Source organism: Equus caballus, chromosome 6, assembly GCF_041296265.1.
Source record: "Equus caballus isolate H_3958 breed thoroughbred chromosome 6, TB-T2T, whole genome shotgun sequence".
NCBI lineage: Eukaryota > Metazoa > Chordata > Mammalia > Perissodactyla > Equidae > Equus > Equus caballus.
In genome coordinates this window covers 78,732,718-78,752,998 of record NC_091689.1, presented here as the reverse complement: position 1 = coordinate 78,752,998, position 20,281 = coordinate 78,732,718, and the positions used below count along the sequence as shown (strand labels likewise).

General features: G+C 54.1%; 1 protein-coding gene across 2 annotated transcripts in view; it reads left to right on the top strand.

Annotated features, from left to right (window-relative positions):
• Positions 1-2,031: 2,031 nt before the first annotated feature.
• COL2A1 (collagen type II alpha 1 chain) overlaps positions 2,032-20,281 on the top strand; it is a 31,387-nt gene continuing 13,137 nt past the window's right edge. Inside the window, exons 1-24 of one of the 2 annotated variants that reach the window (XM_005611082.4) lie at positions 2,032-2,279; positions 6,407-6,613; positions 8,077-8,093; positions 8,319-8,351; positions 8,455-8,487; positions 8,586-8,639; positions 8,773-8,874; positions 9,873-9,950; positions 10,582-10,626; positions 10,725-10,778; positions 11,203-11,256; positions 12,001-12,054; positions 12,464-12,517; positions 12,644-12,697; positions 13,005-13,049; positions 13,606-13,659; positions 16,310-16,354; positions 16,805-16,858; positions 18,414-18,512; positions 18,797-18,841; positions 18,932-19,030; positions 19,204-19,257; positions 19,652-19,759; positions 20,152-20,205. In XM_005611082.4, coding sequence (XP_005611139.1) covers positions 2,195-2,279; positions 6,407-6,613; positions 8,077-8,093; positions 8,319-8,351; positions 8,455-8,487; positions 8,586-8,639; positions 8,773-8,874; positions 9,873-9,950; positions 10,582-10,626; positions 10,725-10,778; positions 11,203-11,256; positions 12,001-12,054; positions 12,464-12,517; positions 12,644-12,697; positions 13,005-13,049; positions 13,606-13,659; positions 16,310-16,354; positions 16,805-16,858; positions 18,414-18,512; positions 18,797-18,841; positions 18,932-19,030; positions 19,204-19,257; positions 19,652-19,759; positions 20,152-20,205 — 1,581 coding nt within the window. In that variant the 5' untranslated portion in view covers positions 2,032-2,194. 2 annotated transcript variants of the gene reach the window in all.

The window sequence follows — 20,281 nt, the reverse complement described above, 5'->3', positions numbered from 1 at the left end:
ATAAGTCAGATTTTGCATCTAAATTCATTTGTCCATAGAGGTTTAGCTAAATCTTCCCATGCGCTAACATCGTGCTAGGCACTGTTCTTGTCCCCACCCAGCTTCCAGGCTTGCTGGTAAGATAAGATCAATGAATATAAGGGGGGAAAGTGAAAACCACACAAAAAAGTATATAGCTTAGAGTACAATTGTGGATACAGGCTGTAAATGCTAGGGGGTTTCAGAAAGCCAGCAACATTGTGTCCTAGAGATGTCAGGGAAGTCTTCTCAGAGGGGTTTTGGAGGGTCTTGAGAAATGTGTGGGATTTGGTCATTCCACCTTCTAGGTGGAGAAGACAGGACCCATGCCCCATGCCAGCTTTCTCCTGGCAGAGGCGAGGGCTGGGGAAAGGCTCAGAGCTCAGTGCAAGGCCTTGAACAGGCAGATGGGAAAAGAGCCAAGGGAGGCCCACGGCAAGTTGAGGAGAAGGTGGAACCAGTGGTTTAATCCTTCACCCACCGCCATCCAGCCTGGACAAAACGTGGAGGCTTCTCTTTAAACAATGAAAGTTCTTTCCCTTTCCAGCCAGCACTCTTGCACAGAAGCTAAGTTCTGCACACCTGGAACTGGAGTCTCTGAGAAGATTCACAGCATGAGGAGGTGGGGAGGAGAGAGGAAGCCTAGAGCTCCCTGTGGAAGCAGCTTCTTCTAAGTGCCCTCAGCTTCCTGGAGGAAAGGGCTGCAGAAACCCCACTGCTGGGGAGGGGAGTTCTGGTTAAGTCAGACCCCAAATTCTGAGTTTCATAAAACTTTGCATTTTGCCTAAAGTTCTTTGGGGGATCTTACAATTCTCAGGGACAGAAAATCATCTTCTCAAGAGGAAGAAGGTCTGTGTGGGGGCTTTTCCTCCTGGCATCAAAGGAGACACCATGAATCAAGAGAGGAGCACACCGGAGTCGAGAAGGCAGAGTTTGGGTCAAGGTGCCAGAGGGCGCTCACCGGGGAAGGTGAGGTGAGGTGGGGAGCGGAGGGCCAAGGGGCCAATTAGGAAATTCTGGCTTCTCCCCTGGCTCACAGAACTCGGTCCAGCTGGAGCGGCCGCCTCGCTCCCTGGCCAGAGCTGCTCAAGCCGGGCCGGCAGGGCCCACTCCCCCCGGGACTCCGGACTGGGGCCAGGAAGAGCAGACACCACGTCTGAGCCTGGAACTAGACAGTCCCCCACCTCGGCAGCGTGCACGGTTTAGTCTCGGCAGCCTCCGTCCTCTGTGGCTCCTCGAGCCCCCGTCCCGGGGCCTGCCCCGCCCCCACACCTTCACACAGGTCTCCCTCTGTGCTGTAACACACTGGCCCCTTTCCTGGCGATCGGCTTGGGCCAGCGTCTGCCGATGCTCTTTCACCGCATAGCTGGACGGGGGAGGGGTTGGGGGGCTGTCGTTACGAACCTCCAGGTGGGACCCCCGGCGCCAGGTACTCGGGGAAGGGGTTAGAAGACAGGTCGGGGCAACCTCCCAAACTTGGCCTTGCTTGCCAGCCTCCAAGATCTAGGTAGGACTCCAGATACCTTCGAGGTCTCCCCATGCGCCCTACCCCCAACCCCGCCCAAGGTCCCAACGCAGTGCCCCCTCTCCTTCAAAGCCCTGCTGCTCCTTTCTACCACTTTCCCTCCTCCTTCCAGAGTCTTTTCCGTCCACGGTCTGGGGCTCGCGGCCTGCGCCTCTGCAAACAGCCCCCGCCCCTCCAATCCGGGCAGAACTCCGAGAGGAGGGGCCGGAGGCCCCCCTTCCCGCCTGTGGTCGAGGGGGCAGCGCTGCAGCCCCGGGTGGGGGGAGGACAGGGGCCGTCTCTGCGCCCCGCCTGATCAGGCCACTCGGCACACTAGGGGTGGGGGGCGGGAAGCAGGGCTAGCGGAGAGGGGGGTCCGGCCCAGGCAGGTGCGGGCTCTGGCTGGGCCTGGGCGGGCTCCGGGGGCGGGGTCTCAGGTTACAGCCCCGCGGGGGGCCGGGGGCGGCCCGCGGTTTGGGCGAGTTCGCCAGTGTCGAGAGGGGCCCGGCGCATATAACGGGCGCCGCGGCGGGGAGAAGACGCAGAGCGCTGCTGGGCTGCCGGGTCTCCTGCCTCCTCCTCCTGCTCCAAGAGCCTCCTGCATGAGGGCGCGGTAGAGACCCGGACCCACGCCGTGCTCCTGCCGCCTCGCTGCAGGCCCCGCAGTGAGCCATGATACGCCTCGGGGCTCCCCAGACGCTGGTGCTGCTGACGCTGCTCGTCGCCGCTGTCCTTCGGTGTCACGGCCAGGATGTCCGTAAGTCGCCCTCCGCCCCTGCCTGCCACCCTATCGTGCCGTCCCTCTGCATCCTCCTTCCCGGCCCTCTCCCGCTCTGAAGCCCGCGGGTCCCAATTAGAGCGGCTCCCGGGGGTCATAGTGCGCCGAGACTTGGGCGCAGGATGCGCAGCAGCTCGCCGAGCGGAGGTCTGCGGGTGGGGGGCTCTGTCCGAGCGTCCTCGGTGCAGGTCGCTGTTGGAGGCATTTGCAGGTCCCGGCGTTGCGCAGGAAAATTAAACATGTAAAGCGCAGGATTGGAGAGGTTTGCGCACAGATTTAAGCGCGCTCTTTTCCACCAGCTTGGATAATTAGGCGCACACGCACACAACTCGCCTCGCTGAAGCACTCGGAGTTCAGCAAAACAGGTCGTGGCCCATGGATCTTGGGAGGAGTAGGAGAGCAAGAGCAGGAGCGAAGGAGCGAGTAAGCTCCAAGGGACTGACTTCGCAGTCGTGTCCAGGGGTTGGCGGCTAGGGGTTCAAAGGGGATTTAGACAAAGGAGATGCTCTGAAACTGGTGGGCTGAAATCCGAAGCCACAAAGAAAGGCTTCGGAGAGGCGCTCTGAGACCTCAGCACCTCTCGCGGGTTCCCTCCGCCTCCTGGCTGGCCCAGGAGCAAGGTGCAGCCCCCATTCGCATCTCGGCTTTCTCCCGGCCTCCAAAGGGGACAGAAACTTCCCGTAGGAGAGGCCATCTGAAAGGCGATAACATTCCAACCAGACTGCTTTTCAAACGTCCCGGAAAATAGCGCCCCCTCCCCGCGGTCTTTCCCTCCAAGCCGGCGGAGGTACTACAATGAGTTATTTTTCTAAGTTTTTGAAACTCGCCGAGCCAGGCTGCGGGCTGTGTGTGTGTGTGTGTTGCGTGTGCGTGTGTAGCAGGGGAGGGAGGCACGGTTGGTCGATTGCTATAACTATGTCAACTGAATATAGTTAGAGATGGCAGTTTTACAGTGTGGTCCAAAGGCGGCTCGGGCCGCACCTTTCCGTCGCCTCCTTTGGTAGAGTCCCTCTGTCTGGGATTATATTCAGGACAAACGAAGCCTGGAAAGTGTATTAGGTAGAGAGGATTTTTTTTCCCCACGTGTTTGGGCACGTTTCCTACGGGGCTGGGATTCCAGCCCTGTCTTTGTATGTTACAGATTGTAAATCAATCGCAGGGGAAACTTTTCTTGGGGAGGTAGGGGGGAATCAAACTCCCTTTGCCGACGAAGCTCTATGCGGTCTCGCCTGCCACCAGCTGTCTCCGGAGACGGTTTGGAAGGCTGCGCGCCCGGGAGGACTTTCCGTTCATTAGAGCGGCTGACCCAGCGGGGGCAGGACTGGAGACCGCGGCGCAGCCTCAAGGAGCCCGGGGCAGGAGATTCTGGCCGGTCGTCGGGCGCTGCGCTAAGCTGGCGGCGCGCTCCCGGACACTTGTTGGAATATGGTGTGTCTCTTAGTGGCCCGGCTAGGACTGACTATATTTCTTGTCCTAAATTTGCATGAACACATCCACAAAGCTGTCTTCTTGACTGACCTCTGCCTTAGTGCGCAATGGAATTAGCTAGGTGACGTTAAAATAATTCCTAAATTCTCCATCTGGTATTAGAGGCGCTCATTTAAGTGGCAGAGCGCTCTCACCGCCGCAGCTTTCTCGGGAGGGAATGAATTCCACCGTTCCTTGGGCCCAAATCTTCCAGTCGCTCCTCCTCCCCAGGGAGGGGAGCATCCGAGCGGCCGACTGTGCGCCTCGGCGAATCTCAGCTGCGTAACCCCCTCCGCGGGTCAGGGGACCCAAAGATATGACGTGGGGAAAGACGCAGTCTGCGTGGACGTCAGGAATGTCCGAAACCTAGCGCTGGGGCACGCCCCTCCCCCCCATCTTTCCACGAGGTTGAGAAACTTATTGGCGGCGGCGTCTTTGACCCACATCTGCCCTTCGCAGCCTTCGCCTCCGAAAGTGCTCCTCGGTTCAGGGGAGAGACCTCAATCCTCCTTTGTGAGGCTTGTTTGCGTTGGGAGATTGGCAGCGATGGCTTCCAGATGGGGCTGAAATGCTGCCCGTATTTATTTAAACTGGTTCCTTGCGGAGACCTGTGAATCGGGCTCTGTGTGCGCTCGAGAAAAGCCCCATTCATGAGAGGCGAGGTCCAGTGGGTTCCCCCGGACTCCCCGACCCCCTCTCCCACAATGCCCTCCTGTGCCCGCCCGCCGCCACCTCCCGGGCTCCAGCCCTGCGCAAAGCGGCGGCGAAGCAAAACAATTCCCCGAAAGAGGTAACTTTTTAATTGGCCTGCTACAAAGAATCACTTATACGGCGCTGCGGTAATGAGCGGAACCCGATCAGGCGCGCCGGGATGCTATCGGCAGCCGTTTGGAACTGCAATTATGGTGGTGCTGGGCTCCTCCGTCCACACCTAGGGGATCCGGTTACGGTGCTGGCTCCTTTCTGGGGCAGTCATTTAATCCCACTTTTCACCCTCCCAGTGTCTGTGGGCGAGCCGTGTCCAGAGCCGCAACCATAAAGAGTCACCCAGCGGCTCTCACACCCAGCGCTGCCCGGCCCCGCCCCTGCGCTCGCTCACCGCGGGGCCGCCCTTCCAAGGGAAACCCGATCCGCATTTGGGGTGCACCGCCCCCCCCCCAGCATTTTCCTCTCTTTCCGCCCAGGGCCCTCTTGGGTGAGGGTGGGCTCTTCCTTAGTCCGGACGGGAGACGGTTAACCTCTCCTCCTTCCCTTTTCCCATCGCCTGCTTTCTACAGCTCCTTCTGTTTTAGCGGTGGGTGTGTCCAGCAGCTTCCGTACATACTCTTGGATCCCCTACCCTCCCCGCGATTATTTCGCCGAGGGGCTCAGTGGCTTTCTTCTAGTGGAAAAAAAAAGCGAGAGAGAGAGAGAGAGAGAGAGATTTATCTTTACATTTTTTAGCGTCTCCTTAAAGAATGAATGATATCTTTAAAAAAATCGTTTTCAAGTTCTCTACGTTCGTGTCTTCTCCGCCCACCTAGTTTATGGCTCTTTCCTATATTCATGCCCTGCAGCTGCCACTGCTTTGGGGATTCTGATGAGAAAAACAGCGCTGGGCGCTCCCTAGCACGTGGTGCGGCCTCTTCAGCCCTTGGCCTCTCCGGAGCGCTCTTGTCAGCACAGGTTTCGTTTGCAGGGTGAATTCCAGACGGCAGGGCGCTTGTGGAGAGGAGCTAGTCCGTGCGTTCTTGGTCTGCATTCTTGGAGGAGGCCCGGCCTGGACTGGCTAGTCTTAGTCCAGGCCGGGCATCAAAGCCCCCTGCACCCCCTCAAGTTGGGGTGTTGTCTTCAGGTGGAGGCAGGGTCTCTCCAGGAAGGGCTACAGCTGGAGATCAGCACTTTGGTCTTGCTTGTGTCCCAAGGCGTTTTATTAGTCTGCTTAGGTCCCAAGTGTCTTGTTTGAAAGGGCCTATGCCCCTCCCCCAATTGGTCCTAATCCTAATATGGTTTAAAGAATGGGACAAGATCTTAATTCTAATAGCTCCTCCTTTCACCAACCCCCTCCTTCATATATCCACTTTTGGACCCTGGCTGTTTATAGATTCTAATTTTTGTGGGTAGAATTTTCTGCCCGCCTTCTGAATTTTAGCTGTCAGTTGTATTCAGCAAATCCCATAATTCCTAAAGGAAGGCAGAGAAAAGAAGGCCTGTGTTCCTGTGCCAGGGGGTCTCTCCATTTTCCCCTCTCCTCTATCTTACAGTCCCCGAGTTTCCGCTCAGCATCCCATCTCCTCCTGCTCCCACCCTAACCTGCCCCCCACATCATCAGGTCTCCCCCATACTGGATGCATGCATGAGGAGAATACGGTACAGTAGCCCCCCCCCTCCCCCGCCTTCATTGCTGGGTCAGGGTTTTCACTGGTGAATAGACAGCAGAGTGCAAGGCACACAATAGGTCTTTGTTGAATATGTGGAAGAATGAATGATGTCTTAGAAAAATAATTTTCAAGATCTCTATGTTCCATTGGCCCAAGCCCACATTCTTCAGCATTTGAATTATGTCAAGTTGACTGCAACCTCTTTCTCTTTTTCTCTTCTGGCTTCCCACCCTCTCCTTCCCGTCACTCTCTGCTTCCCTTGCCCCACCCTTGGTGCAGAGAAGGCTGGCAGCTGTGTGCAGGACGGGCAGAGGTATAATGATAAGGATGTGTGGAAGCCCGAGCCCTGCCGGATCTGTGTCTGTGACACTGGGACTGTCCTCTGCGACGACATAATCTGTGAAGACATGAAAGACTGCCTCAGCCCCGAGACCCCCTTCGGAGAGTGCTGCCCCATCTGCTCAACTGACCTCGCCACTACCAGTGGTCGTAATTTATTTATTTCCTGTTCCACATAAATAAATTACTTGCAGGTGCAGCAAATGCCCTCCCATGGATGCTGGTCGTCTCTGCTGAGCAGAGGGACTGGTTATCCATGGGACCCCAGCAGCTGAGGCTGAAAGGAAAGGCCACTTCTCGCTTACAACCGGAAACTGAGTGAGCTTGAGGCGTTAGAGGGGTCCTTCCACATTTACCTCCAAAAAATACACTTCCGAGACACACAGAAGGAAGGACAGAAGTCATTCCACAAAAGTATCCTCTCTGGAATCATCCCTAGAAACTACTGGAGCCGCAATGGAGATCGAATTCTCCATCTGGCCCAGCCACAGATTAATTCCTCCTCTGTTACCACACCTTGTCTTCTCCATAGAAGATCTTTAAATATGCAGTTTTCAGTGTGGAGAAGCCTCTGCCAGCCAGCAGGGAGACCCAGAGGGCAGGCTCCCTCCCCGAGATGTGGAACATTGGTGGCACTTTCCTTCTGTTTTTACCACTCATGGTGTTGGCTGCCAATTAAGAATCAAGTTAATCGGAGCAGGAGGAGCTGGGCTCTGGGAGTGCTGGTGGTGAAGGGTGGAGATGGTGCTGGGATGGAGCTACAGGTGCCTGCGCTCCAGCGGGTAGTTACTAACTCCCAGCTGGAACCAGCACTGGTGGATGACGTGTGTGCAGGTGACCTCCCCAGCATTCAAACACGTGCCCTGTCCCCCTGCAAGGTGGGTGGGGACACATGTCTAGGACTCTTGGGTGGCTCTCACTATTCCCTTCGTGCTCGAGTAGAGAAGGTAGTTGAAAGAGAAGCGAGAAGTTGCCTTTCCTGAACACTTCACCAGTGCCGGAGAGCTGCCCTTAAGGTCCAGATTCCCAGAGCGTTTCTGGGGGGCCTCTGTGAGCGAAGTGTTGATTGCCTTTACTGTTTCATTGTTACAAAGGGGGAAGGGGTTACTGATTTGGGATGGCACTGGCTGCAGTGCCCTTTATAACTCCTATGTCCTGCTGTTTCTTTTGTGCTTGCTTCAAGGAGACCCAGCTTGAATGTAAGACCTTTCTAACCACCTAACTCTTCTTCTGGGAGGGCTTGGGCTGTGGGAAGGGCTTCCTACTCTGTGGGGGAAAGAAGAGACGGAACCTTCTGGCAGTTTCTGGTGCCTTCTTTCTCCAAGGCTGATTAGATCTTGAGCTCTTCACTCTGCTCCACTCTTTTGCATGCTGACTGCTTTCTGAATAACAAAGTCTGGGTCATCTCTATTCCTCCTGGGACCTCAACAACCCCCAGGACCCCAGTGACTCTAACACCCCAGCAGAGGGGGTCAGCTGAGTAACAGGAAGCTGCCTCCTTCCCTGGTTGTGTCCTTTTCTTTGATCACTTAAAGAGTGTTTGAGTGACAAGAGCTTGTACTTACCCATCTCAGGAATCTTACATTCTTCTCTGTTTTTTCCACTCGCAGGGCAGCCAGGACCGAAGGTAAGGGTTTGCTTTTTGTCTTTTGGGGTTTTTTTTTTTTTTTGCGTTTGCCCTTATATATCCTTCCTTGGAAGCAACACTGTGCTCACCCAGCCTGTGAGGTCTTAGGCGTCAGTCGAGGTCTGTCTCAGAGGGCACCTGGACTCTGGGGCTCCTGAGCAGGGTTTTGTGCTTGGGGCTTGGTGGGCTTGCTCAGCTCAATCCTGCAAATGTGTCATGTTTCAGGGACAGAAAGGAGAACCTGGAGACATCAAGGATGTAAGTACAAATTATTCTCACACCACGTTGCATCTACTTCTCTGATTGAGTCCTTTCCCTGGGCTCCCTCTAACCTGCCACCCTGTGGGTCTCTCTCTCACAGATTGTAGGACCCAAAGGACCTCCTGGACCTCAGGTGAGAAAGGGAGAAATCCCTTCCTCCGTCCCTTCCTCAAGTTACTGCTCTGCAGGCCCCTGGTCTGGCTGTCATCTCAATGTTTTCTTCACCTTCAGGGACCTGCAGGTGAACAAGGACCCAGAGGTGATCGTGGTGACAAAGGAGAAAAAGTGAGTAGAGAAACAGTGCTGCCCAACTCTTGTAGACCCCCCATGTGCCTGATCACCTCAAGGGCAGCCCGTGGACAGATGGTTCTTGCATAAACACTGCTTCAAATTGGTGCCGTTTTCTCTTTCTGCCAAGGGTGCCCCTGGACCTCGTGGCAGAGATGGAGAGCCTGGGACCCCTGGAAATCCTGGCCCCCCTGGTCCTCCTGGCCCCCCTGGTCCCCCTGGCCTTGGTGGAGTAAGTATGCTTCTGTCCCCTTCCTTCAAGTTGTCCCTCCAGAAATGTGGCTTCTAAATTGCCACTCACACTTACCTGGCTGGCTCCAAGGGCTGCCAGCAGTGTGTACATAGCCTGTCCATGGGCTTCTCCCCCCGGCCTATAATTTAGTTGAATCACATATTAGGCATGAGACTGTGGTGTGAAGGGCTGACTTTTTTCACTCACTGGGTTTCTGCAAAGAAAGTCTTCTGTTACCTGGGTCCCTGGCATCTGCACTATGTGGTTGATTCTTGGGAGTGGGTGTGGGGGCTGGGGGAGAGGATGACTGGGTACTTGTAGTTCCCTGGAAGAAGAGTGACCACTGTCCTTGGAAGACATTTAATCTTGGTCCCTGCCAAGTACATTCCAAGCAACTATTCATTCTCATGAAAGATCCCCACTCAGTGAAGGTGTGTGGCGAAAGTCATTTTTGGAATCAAACCAATCAACAAATTATATTATTGCCCAGTTTATGCAGGTTTGCCATTTTGATGTTTGCTGTGTTTTAAATTTTTAAACTTAAATGGCTCACAGACACCTACTACATCCCTTGTTAAAACATTTCAAGACTATTGATTTTGGTCTTTCAAGGCTGGGCATTAAAGTCTTAGAAAATTAAAAAAAAAACTCCTTTAAAAGTGATGTTTTAGTTCTATTTCTCAATATATGTTAAACAATGTATTTAAAATTTTAGAATTAAAAAAATAATTTTATAAAACGAAATGCAAGTAACTGATACTCCTCCAAATAACACTTCGTCTTCCAAGGAAATGATTATGCCTCTGTCATCTAATAACACATTTCTAAAACTATTTTTCAAGAATCTTTGGTAATTCTAATCAATGCCAGGTTAATCTCCAACAATTAGAGTTTATCTAAATAGAGTTTTTTTTTTTCTATCCAGATATATCTTACCTAGACAAGTAGGAAAAACCTAGGGCCTCTCAAGGTCCTAATGTTGTTGGGTTTATTTGCAGAACTTTGCTGCCCAGATGGCTGGAGGATTTGATGAGAAGGCTGGTGGCGCCCAGATGGGAGTAATGCAAGGACCAATGGTAAGAAAAGACATCAGTTCTTTGCAGCCAAAATGGCAGGAGGTGGCCCTTAGCTGAGCCAGAGACTCTGACAACCTCACTTTCCATATAATTGCTTAGAGCAGCCCTTCTCCATCCGTTATGTAACCTCCCATTTAGTTAGCCCAAAGCATTTGGTTTTTAATGGCGATGGATGCCAGTTTTAATGATGCGCTGGAGTGACTAAGAAGAATGAGGTTGGAGAGCTGCATATAGGCTGATCTGTTAGAAGGCCAGTTGCTATTGCTCTTGGAATGAGAACTGAAGAATGCAGACAGCAGCCACTGTTCTCCAGCATCCACAAGACTTCCAGCAGGAAATCTCAGCCCTGGAGCTCTGACTTGGCACATGCTAAATGAAACTCAGACTTTAGTAAACATGGCTGCTGTCCAGGAGAAAGCAAGGCCAGCTTCTCTGTCCAAATGGTGCCTATAAATAAAAATAGATTGTTGTGTGGGGAGGGGGAAATGAGAGGGAGCAGCCACGGTAGGCCCCCTGCCCACAGAATAGCTCCTTGTCCTTTGTCTGGGCTGTTGGCTGGGAGGAGGTGGCCCACTGGAGGCCGCTGTTGAAGCATTGCCAGTAAACCTCCTCATTTTCTGTTCCAACGCAGGGCCCTATGGGACCACGTGGACCACCAGGCCCTGCTGGCGCTCCTGTAAGTACTGGGTCTTTCTTCTTGGCCTTGCAGTTGCTTTCAAGCTCTCTGATGTCAGCTTGTGGGGGTTAACCTGGTATCCTCACTTTCCGTTTTAGGGACCTCAAGGATTTCAAGGCAACCCTGGTGAACCTGGGGAACCCGGCGTCTCTGTGAGTACCAGCACGGGCCCTGCCCTCTTCCTCAGGAGCCTCCGATGATGTACCACTCAGACCCCAGCACTATCACCTTCCCGGCTCTATCTGGTGCTTCCTCACAGCAGAGGGCCCAGAGGAAATCCAGATGTCACTTCTTAGCTATGGGGGAACTCTGACAGAACCAAAGGTGGCAAGGACCACCAGGAACTCTGTTCTACCAGTCCGCTTTCTAGGTCACACCGGTCTGTGCTGTCTGCTACCTCCCGCTATGATCTCTGCTATGATGTGTTTGCTTTCTCTCAGCACAAAGTGGTTTTTTCATCTTTCTTCCTTATAGGGAAACCAGCTTCCCAAAGCTATAGTCCCAAAGTTTTGTTCCCTGATTAGGTGCCTTCTCCCTCCAACTGTCTCTTAAACTCTCTTGCTTTGTATTTCATAGGGTCCCATGGGTCCCCGTGGTCCTCCTGGCCCCCCTGGAAAACCTGGTGATGATGTGAGTATACCTGAGCCATCAAATGTGGGGCTGCCTCATCTGAAAGGGCCTGGAGAGGGTGTGTGCTGGGGCGGGGAGGTGGAAGTGCCCTTGGGTTGGCCCAGCAGAGACTCAGACTCTGTCTACTGTCTACATTCCCACTTGCAACTTAGCTTGCAAGTGCCCTGGGGATGGCTTTGGACCCGTTAGGAAGGGAAATAATTAAAACACCATTAGCTCCAGGAAGGGAAATTGAGAAGTGAGAGAAGGGAAGAGGGAAAACACAAGGGGAAAGATGTAGAGAAGGAAAAACAAAGAAAGGAACACTCGACCTCTCAGCGTTATCTTAATTGTAAATGAGTGAGGAGAAGCTCAGCCTGACTCAGGATGTCTGTGAAGGATGCAAACGAAATGAAGAGACAAGAGTTGGCACTGGAGCTGTTCTTATGACTCGTCTTAGACAGTAGAAGACTCTGGAGGTTAGGGAGTGTAGCCAAGTCAGTGGAGCCGAGGAGAGGAGACGGAAAGCCCACTAGGGGAGCTGAAGGTGGTGGGGATGGAGGAGGTTGCCCAGGCAACATGCAGCTGTCCGGAAGAATACATGGTGATGCAGGAAGGCATTGAGGGAAGTCTGGAACCTGAAGGAGGTGAGGGAGATGAGGAAGCACGTGGGCAAAAGGCAAGGAGGGCTGGGAGGAGAGACTCCCTCTGGAGTGATGCTAATGTGTCTTCTGAGGAAGCTGAGGTGCGTCTCTCCCCCTTCAGGGTGAAGCTGGAAAGCCTGGAAAATCTGGTGAAAGAGGCCCTCCTGGCCCTCAGGTAAATCCCCATCTTTCCTAGCCTCGAACCTTATTCCCAGAGTCTCCCTCCTTGCAACCAAGGCAGTGGCCTCGCGGCAGCTCATCCAAGTTCAGTTAGCTCACTTCTAAAACAAAATTCCAACAGTCCCAGCGTATGTCAGCCCTCCTGCTGATGATCAGGTTTATGAGCCTACCACAGGCCCATGTGGGAGGCTGGGCTGTTGTCGTTTATACCCACTTTGCATAAGATAGGGTGAGGCACAGGAGGGGGGTTCTGGGAGGTACTGAAAGAGCTGTCCGGGTGCTGGGCTTCTCGCCTGCTCCTTGGCTGCCGCGGGGAGCTAGCTCTGAAGGCTCCCAGCAGCCCAGAGCAGCCTCTGCCCGGCTCTTCTGCTCTGGGCCCTGAACATCTCCTCTTTGGATTGCAGGGTGCTCGCGGCTTCCCGGGAACCCCAGGCCTTCCTGGTGTCAAAGGTCACAGAGTAAGTATCATGGGTGAGGGTGTTAGAAGGAAGGGAATGCCAGGGGAGAGAAAAGCATTTGGGGGCATGAATCTTCCTATTTGGGTTCCCCAGAAGTGTGATTGAACATTTTCTCTTGTCTCCTAGGGTTACCCAGGTCTGGATGGTGCTAAGGGAGAAGCCGGTGCTCCAGGTGTGAAGGTAAGGCCGGAGAAGCACAGGGCATGGGGGATGGAGGGAGACGAGGAGCTCTCTTTCCAGTCAAGGAGATGCTATTGCACTTAGTGGAGTTAGGTCATCAGAGCAGCTTTGGTTGGGAACACCCAGTCCTATATCCTGATGGATGAAGAGCAGGCCTGGAGAGCTGGAGGAATTGTCCCTCATAGAACGGAAGTTTAGGGGTGTCAGTGCTAGCTGAGATGACCAGAGCTTTCAGCCTCTTCCTTGGGAGTTTTCTGGGGGCTGGCAACAGGGTCCCAGTCACTGACACTGTGCATCTTTTTTCCAGGGCGAGAGTGGTTCCCCGGGTGAGAATGGTTCTCCGGGCCCAATGGTGAGTATAAGCATCACCCCTGGAGGACCTCCAGATGCTTTTCAGATACCTCCGAAAGCCTAGCAGCTGGTTCCACTGTGAGCACCACTGCTCCCTTTGTGCAAAGTAGATAGTTGATTTTGTAGATTTGAACCAAGTATGAGCAAAAAGTGAAATGTATCAAGTAGATGATTCGTTCAAGGTTTCACCAACACATCCTTGAAATAGCCCTGTTAAAACACTTTTAAGGTGGGCTTCAGTTTTTAAAAAGTCTGTTTATTCTCAATATTTCGGGGAGCTCATCTATTGCAAGAAGCAAGATGTGCCTGTAACAAGGCTCCCAGTAGGTAATGCCAGGAGCATCTGAGTGTTCTCCTTGGGCAGAAAAGCCTTTGGTGTGAAAGGAGGAGTCCTGAATGAGTCAGGAAGGTGGAATCAGGGGCATCCGCACCTTGGCCTCCTGGGCACGTGCATGCTCCCTCCCCTCCTGTGTCTGGGAAGGGCCCACAGGTTGAAGTGATGGTGCAGAGTGTCATTGAGCCAACTCATGCTTATGCTGTCCTGGTGTGTTTTCCAGGGTCCCCGCGGCCTGCCTGGTGAGAGAGGACGGACTGGCCCTGCTGGCGCTGCAGTGAGTAATTGACAGAAGCCACCATTTGCCCAGCACTTTACAGTTTACAAGGCATTTTCATGTAGTGTTATTTCCCTTGACCCTCAAAACAACCCCGTGAGGTGTAGAGTACTGTCATCCCTGAGGATTCCCTCTGAGTGTGGCCGTCACAAATTCCAGGCCGGGTCTGCACAGTTGAAGGAGAGGGGTGGCCTGTAGGAGAGTTGGTTAGTGACAGCAGACTCTCTCTTAACCAGTCTGGATTATTCAGGTAACCCCCTTAACAGCCCCCACCCACTCCCCAGTCAATCCAGTTTGAATTTATGGACAGACTTAAATTGGCTACAATACTGTACCACCTTTTGTTGTTTCTCCTTGCTCAGATGATGCTCTAGAACACTATAGCAGTCTAGCATCCGCTCACAGGCCTTTATGCTCGATGCTGCTGCTGCTCCTGGTGACACTATGATATCACGCCAGGGACCACCATCTCACAGGCACTTCCTATATTTAATACCTTATATGCTTTGTCTCATCTAATCTTCCCTCAAATCCTCTGAGATAGATTCTGTTATTCTCCCCACTTTAGCGAAGAAGAAACTGAGGCACAGAAAGCTTAAATAGCTTAAGAGAAAAAAATGCTTTGCAGCCTCAGACTCCAGCAGCCTCTCATTCACCTGGGAAGTTAAGAGTGTGGGGATTTGCAGCCGATGGAGGGTGCAGGTGTTCAGCTCTGGTTCTTAGCAACAGAGAGCCCTTATAGGCGCTTGGTCAGGCGAGTGATATGATGAAAGCATGTTCAAGAAAGATTATGCTTTCTGTGGATTACATACCCAACCACCCAGGCTCTAAGGCCCCTCCCCACAGGTCCTTGCAGGGCTGGCCAAACTAAATCAGCTTTACTCAGTTGTGCTACTTTCCAGATAACGTATCTGTTTGGCAGAAATTTCCCTCAAAAGCAGATCTGTTAAATAACAGGCAGCCTCAACCTCCTTTTGTCAGCCAGAGCTGCTGAAGTGCCTTATCCCCGGGTCACTTTGTGTGAGGGGATTAGAGTGTGCTGGGCCTGCCAAGAAACACTGCTATTTCTGCAGATTAGCAAGACCTGGCTCGTGGCTTTTTGGCCAGACTTGGAGCCACGGTGCCCACGACCCATGAGGGGCAAAAGCGAGCTGCATCCCCTGCTCTGTTCTTCCTCCTTCTTGGGCACAGCGGGTCCTGCTTCTTTGTCCTCCTTGCTGGTTCCTGCCCCCATGGTAGTCAGGTTGGCAAGCTGTGCATAGGATTTGGCATAGAAGGTTGACAATGTCACGTAGTTCCGAAGGCGGGCCTGGTGTGAAGGCTGGGCCAGGGACTGGGCTGGATTGACCTCCGCCTGCTGCAGTCATGTGCCCCTGTTGGGCCAGACTGCTCTCTCCCCAGCCTTGCTGCAGGAAGAGCCGCAGAAGCCAGCCCAGCCCTGGCCTCTCACAGCAGTACTGCAGCTCCCCTTCGCTCATGCCCAGCCCCGGGCCTCTCCTCTGGCCAGCTCCTGGAGGGAGAGTGCTCCAGAGCTTCCAGAAGCAGTTAGGCCGGTCCAGAGGGGCTGTGGCCAATGCCAAGGCTTTATATTCCCTCTGACATTTTTTCTAAGTCTTCTCTTGCTTTCCTGTTTAATGCCAATCTGGAGAGTCTCAGTCAGGAGAAATGGACCATAGCCAGAAAGAAGACCTGAGTCTTATTTAAGACATGAGCTCCCCCTAAAGCATCCTTGATCTTCAGCTTCTGAGGAGGGGCAGAGGCAGGCAGGAGGGGCTCAGCGGGGGAAAGGTCTCCTTCTGGCCTCTCTGGTCCCCTGCCAAGGACCAGGTGCCAGGCCCAGCTCTGCCTGGCCTGATGGTTCCGAGTTTGAGTAGAAGTTCCTTAGGCCCTGAGGGGCCTTGAGAGAGAAACTTGGGGGTGCTCACCACAAACCTGGGGAAAAGACCCTCAAAGCTCAAGTCATATAGAGAAAGAACTGGCAGCCTTGCCTTTCTGTGTGAGGAGTCTCAGAGACACGAGCTCAGATATGGTTCTCGGACCATGCCCAGTGCCCTGACCCCATCATGAGGCCTCTTCCTGGGCTGGCGGCAGACATCCTGCGGGCATCTTTGCGTTCCTTAGGAGCAGGTTGTGGAGGTGGCAGAGGGGTGGAGGCAGAGTGCAGAGGCATCCTGGAGTTAACCAAGGAGAGGCGTTAACCAAGGAGGTCAGACAAGCCTTAACCAAGGAGGTTAACCAGGCCCTGAAAGTACTTCCCACTGTGAGCAGGCGGGAGGAAGTGAGTTAGGGTGGCTGCTTGGCTGTTTCGTTTTCTTTTGTCTCAATTCGTTGTCTTTAAATAACTCAGCCTTGGAACTGGGGATACTTGGGGTCTAAACGGAAGTTTAGAAATTACCCAGGCTTCGTTTAAGCTGAGAACAAGCCCGCCTCTGTCCCTGAGCACCCATTCTCACAGCCACCGTGGAGGGGGTCTGGGGCCGCTCCCTCCAGAGGAGCTGTCCTGCAGCTCACACCTCGCCAGCTTCATGCTCAGCGCTGGGGCACCCTGGGCATGCATCTCCTACATTTTCTGTGTGGTTCGGCTGTGGGCAGGGGGGGACTGGATGTGTGGGCACCTCTCACATGGGTACTTCCTTCTTCTCCCTCATAGGGTGCCCGGGGTAACGATGGTCAACCAGGCCCCGCAGGGCCTCCGGTAAGTTCATTCTCATCCTCATCCTCGGCAAGTTTTCTAGAGTCTCATTCAGCAGCCCAGTGAAGTCTGCAGTGTTTATTCAGTGTAACCACAGCAGTGCTCTGGCTTATACTGGAAAGGAGGAAGAATAATGTTTCATTCTTACGTGAGCACGTTGATAACAAGCTTTGAAGCAATGGTTCTCTTTTCTCAGTTTTTCTGAGGAAGGATAGATAGGGAATCATATACTTACCATATGTAGTCAGAAACTTGCTTTGCCTTGTGAACCCAGGCTTGGGGACACTGGCAGTGGGGATGGTTTTCATCCAGGGACTTTCAGCCACAATGGATGTAGAGCAAAATCAGCCCAAAGGTGCAAGGAGTGTGAGGTGTCGGGGTGGCTCGCTTTGGAGGCTGGAGAGATTCTGCTGGGAAACGACATTCACCTCTCCACCCTCTCCCTTCCTCCAGGGTCCAGTAGGTCCTGCTGGCGGTCCTGGATTCCCTGGTGCTCCGGGTGCCAAGGTACGTGCCCTCCTGGTTAAGTCGGGAACTCCCCTTTCCCCATAACCCTTGCTGATTGCCCCCTAGATGATCCCCCCTTCCCTTCTGAGGATTCCCCGCCCCACTCCACCCTCCCACCCCCTCCACCCCACCCTCCCACCCTCCCACCCCTGCTGCTCTTCTCATGGAGGCAAGGGAAAGAGCCAGGCATTTCGCAGAGTCACCAGCTGGAAGGGAAAATAAGATGGAATGATAAAAAGCTGGAGGTACAGTTACAGCTTCAGAGAGGGGAAAGGCAGAAAAAGATGGGGAGACACCAGAGCGCTGGGAGGGAGCAGAGATGAGGAACCAAAAGCATGCAGAGTCGGCAGACCCCAGACCTGGCTAGACCCGGAAGAGAGCTGAGAGAAGTGGGCAAGGAGCTGTTCCATGCTTCCCCTTCTCCCCTGCTTCATTTGAGGGGCTTGGCTTTTCCAAACTGTGTTACTAGAGTTCTTCCGAGGATTAATAGAGGCCAGTGGGAGGCCAGCCAGTTCAGGGAAAGGCTCCTGTGGCCCAGGAGGGGTTCCAGTGCACACATCCCTGGGAATTCTCTCCCGTTGTGGCCAGGAGATGAATAAGGAGCCTCCATGTGGTCACTGGCATCAGGTTGCCTTTCCCCTCCTGGGGGTTTCCATGGCAACCAGACAGTGTCTGAGGCCCAGGGAGCCAGCCGGGTGAAGGAGACCCATTGTGAAGAGAGGCAGCAGAAGGTGAGGGGGCCTGACCTTTAAGAAAATAATAATTACAGAAGTGAGGCAAGAATGTTCTGAGAGGAAACCTGAGGAGGCTCCGCCCTCCCTCCAGGTCGGCAGTCCTCCCCAGGGACTCTGCTGGTCAGAGAGCCCAGGTCTCAGCCAGTTGTAACTTTCAGGAAAAAATGGAAGTAAAAGCAGAGGCCATTTTGGGGGTTGGGGAGGTGACAGAAGCCGAGGAGCATTGGATGCAGACACAGCCGGGAAAAATAGAGTTGGGGCTCTTGTCCTAGCTTGTTTTTGCTCTGGCTCTCTGGCTCACTTCAGAACAGGCTTGGGCCAGAGCCTGGGGCCGTGGTGTTCACACATCACCAGATACAAGTGGAGTAGTGCCCTGAGCTGAGATGCTCGAGAGCCTCCATTTCCTCAGAAAAAGAGAAAATAGCTGCAGACAGGGAGGTAGAGGTGTTTGCCCATCTCAGCCGTCCATCCCTCTCACCACGACGCTAGGCCAGCAGGATCCCCCAGCACAGGCTTTTCTGTTGGTGCTGATGGGACCAGCACCATGCCCACTGCTGTAGCGTGTAATTGTGCATTTGCTTGAGGTGGTTTACAGCATAGAGGGGAGACGGAGAGTAGGGGAGGCAGGGAGAGGAAGTCAGCAGGTCGGCGAGCTCAGTCCCGTGGCCCGTGTGGAAACACGTGTGGGAGCAGGTGTACTCACGTGCAGGGTGGGGGCAAGCGCATGACACAGCTTGTATACGTGCATGTATACTGCTGGCCCGCAAGAGGTCCATGTCCCCCTGTTGTCTCTTCATTCCATCCTTCCTATCTCTTCCCAGGGTGAAGCTGGCCCCACTGGTGCTCGTGGTCCTGAAGGTGCTCAAGGTCCTCGTGGCGAACCTGGTACTCCTGGGTCCCCAGGGCCTGCTGGTGCTGCTGTAAGTGCAGCTTCTCTTTGCCTTGAAGGGTCTGGGGTCTGTCGCCTTGGCACTCTTGCCTCTGTGCTTAGCTGTGACACCAGTGGAGCCCTAATCACCGGACCTTCCTTCTGGCCCAGTGCCTGCCCCCTGATCTCTAGAGACGTGTTTTTCTCCATTCCCAGTCCTCCCCTGGAAACATCCAGCGGGACCATGCCTGGAATGGACAGCTGCAGGGAGGGCTGGAGGTGGCTGGGATTTGTTCTTTGTTGTTTATTTTATAATGACACCATCTTCTTTTTCAGGGTAACCCTGGAACTGATGGAATTCCTGGAGCCAAAGGATCTGCTGTGAGTGTTACCTGGCCTTGGCTACTCCAGGTGGGGCCGGTCCTCCCTCGCCCCCTCTCCTGATGCCCTCTCTTCTGCCCACGCTGACAGGGTGCTCCTGGCATTGCTGGTGCTCCCGGCTTCCCTGGTCCCCGTGGTCCTCCCGGCCCTCAAGGTGCAACTGGTCCTCTGGGCCCGAAAGGTCAGACGGTAAGAGCCCAGAGTCAACCCCAAGTCCTATGGACACCCCTGGAGTCAAACCCCACCATCCCTCCTTCCTGCGCTCACACCAGTGTCCTCGTGGGCATCTTTAAGGGTTTCCTGAGGTGGGACAGGGCCATGGCGAGAACCCAGTGTGAGACCCTGCCTCTCTCTTTGTCAAGGGTGAACCTGGTATTGCTGGCTTCAAAGGCGAACAAGGCCCCAAGGGAGAACCTGTGAGTACCTGCCCCCTTGAGACCAGCCCTTGTCTTTCCACACTTCTGCTCTGTGGGCCCAGGGCTGTCCCCTTGCCAACTGCCCACCTCCTCTGTAGCCCCATCTGCTAATCTGGGACCTCTTAGGGGTTGTGCCCGGAGAAGGGGACGTACTAGGATTGAGAAGCTGATACACCTCCAGCTCCCATCTTTGGCTTAAGCAGTTTCAACACTGTGAACTTTACACGCTCTCTCTTGCCACTGGGCCACTTCTGTTCTTCCCCAGCTTTCCCTTTATGGCCTCCCTTCCCCAAGTCCCCCAGCCCTGAAACAATTGCCGAGGCCACGCTGGGCCAGTGCTTGCCCCAGGGCCAGGTGAAGACTCATCCTTTTTCTCTTTCGTGTCTGTTCTCAGGGCCCTGCTGGTCCCCAAGGAGCCCCTGGTCCTGCTGGTGAAGAAGGCAAAAGAGGTGCTCGTGGAGAGCCTGGCGGTGCTGGGCCTGTCGGTCCCCCTGGAGAAAGAGTAAGTGGTCTAGGGGTCCCCACTTTTGCTGGGTGTGACCTAGAGATGGAAGCCGAGTCCTGTGGCTTTGTGTTCTACCAAGTCCTGTGGGCTTCTAGATACCATACTTCTCTTTTCCCACCTGCCAATAGGGGGATAGGGATCCCTTCTCCTTATTTGTGTCCCCCACCCCCAGGATGACATGAAACAGTTTGAGCTCCTTCCCAGGAAGGTGGGGACAGGCTCAAGGAGTTAATCTCTCAGAATCTCACGAGCTGTAGCTACTGCTCCACAGAAATCGTAGTTGGTGGGTTGGTGGGATGGATCCCCTGGACTCTGGCTACACTCTCTGCAGCCATGGTTGGGTCAGGGGCCATTCTAACTCACTGCCTCTCCATCTCTCTTCTTCCTAGGGTGCTCCTGGCAACCGTGGTTTCCCAGGTCAAGATGGTCTGGCCGGTCCCAAGGTGAGTAGGGGAAGAGGGGCGGGGATCCCTTCCTGCATCCCTGTTAAATGGCCTCCTGCTGACCCCCTTGCCTCCT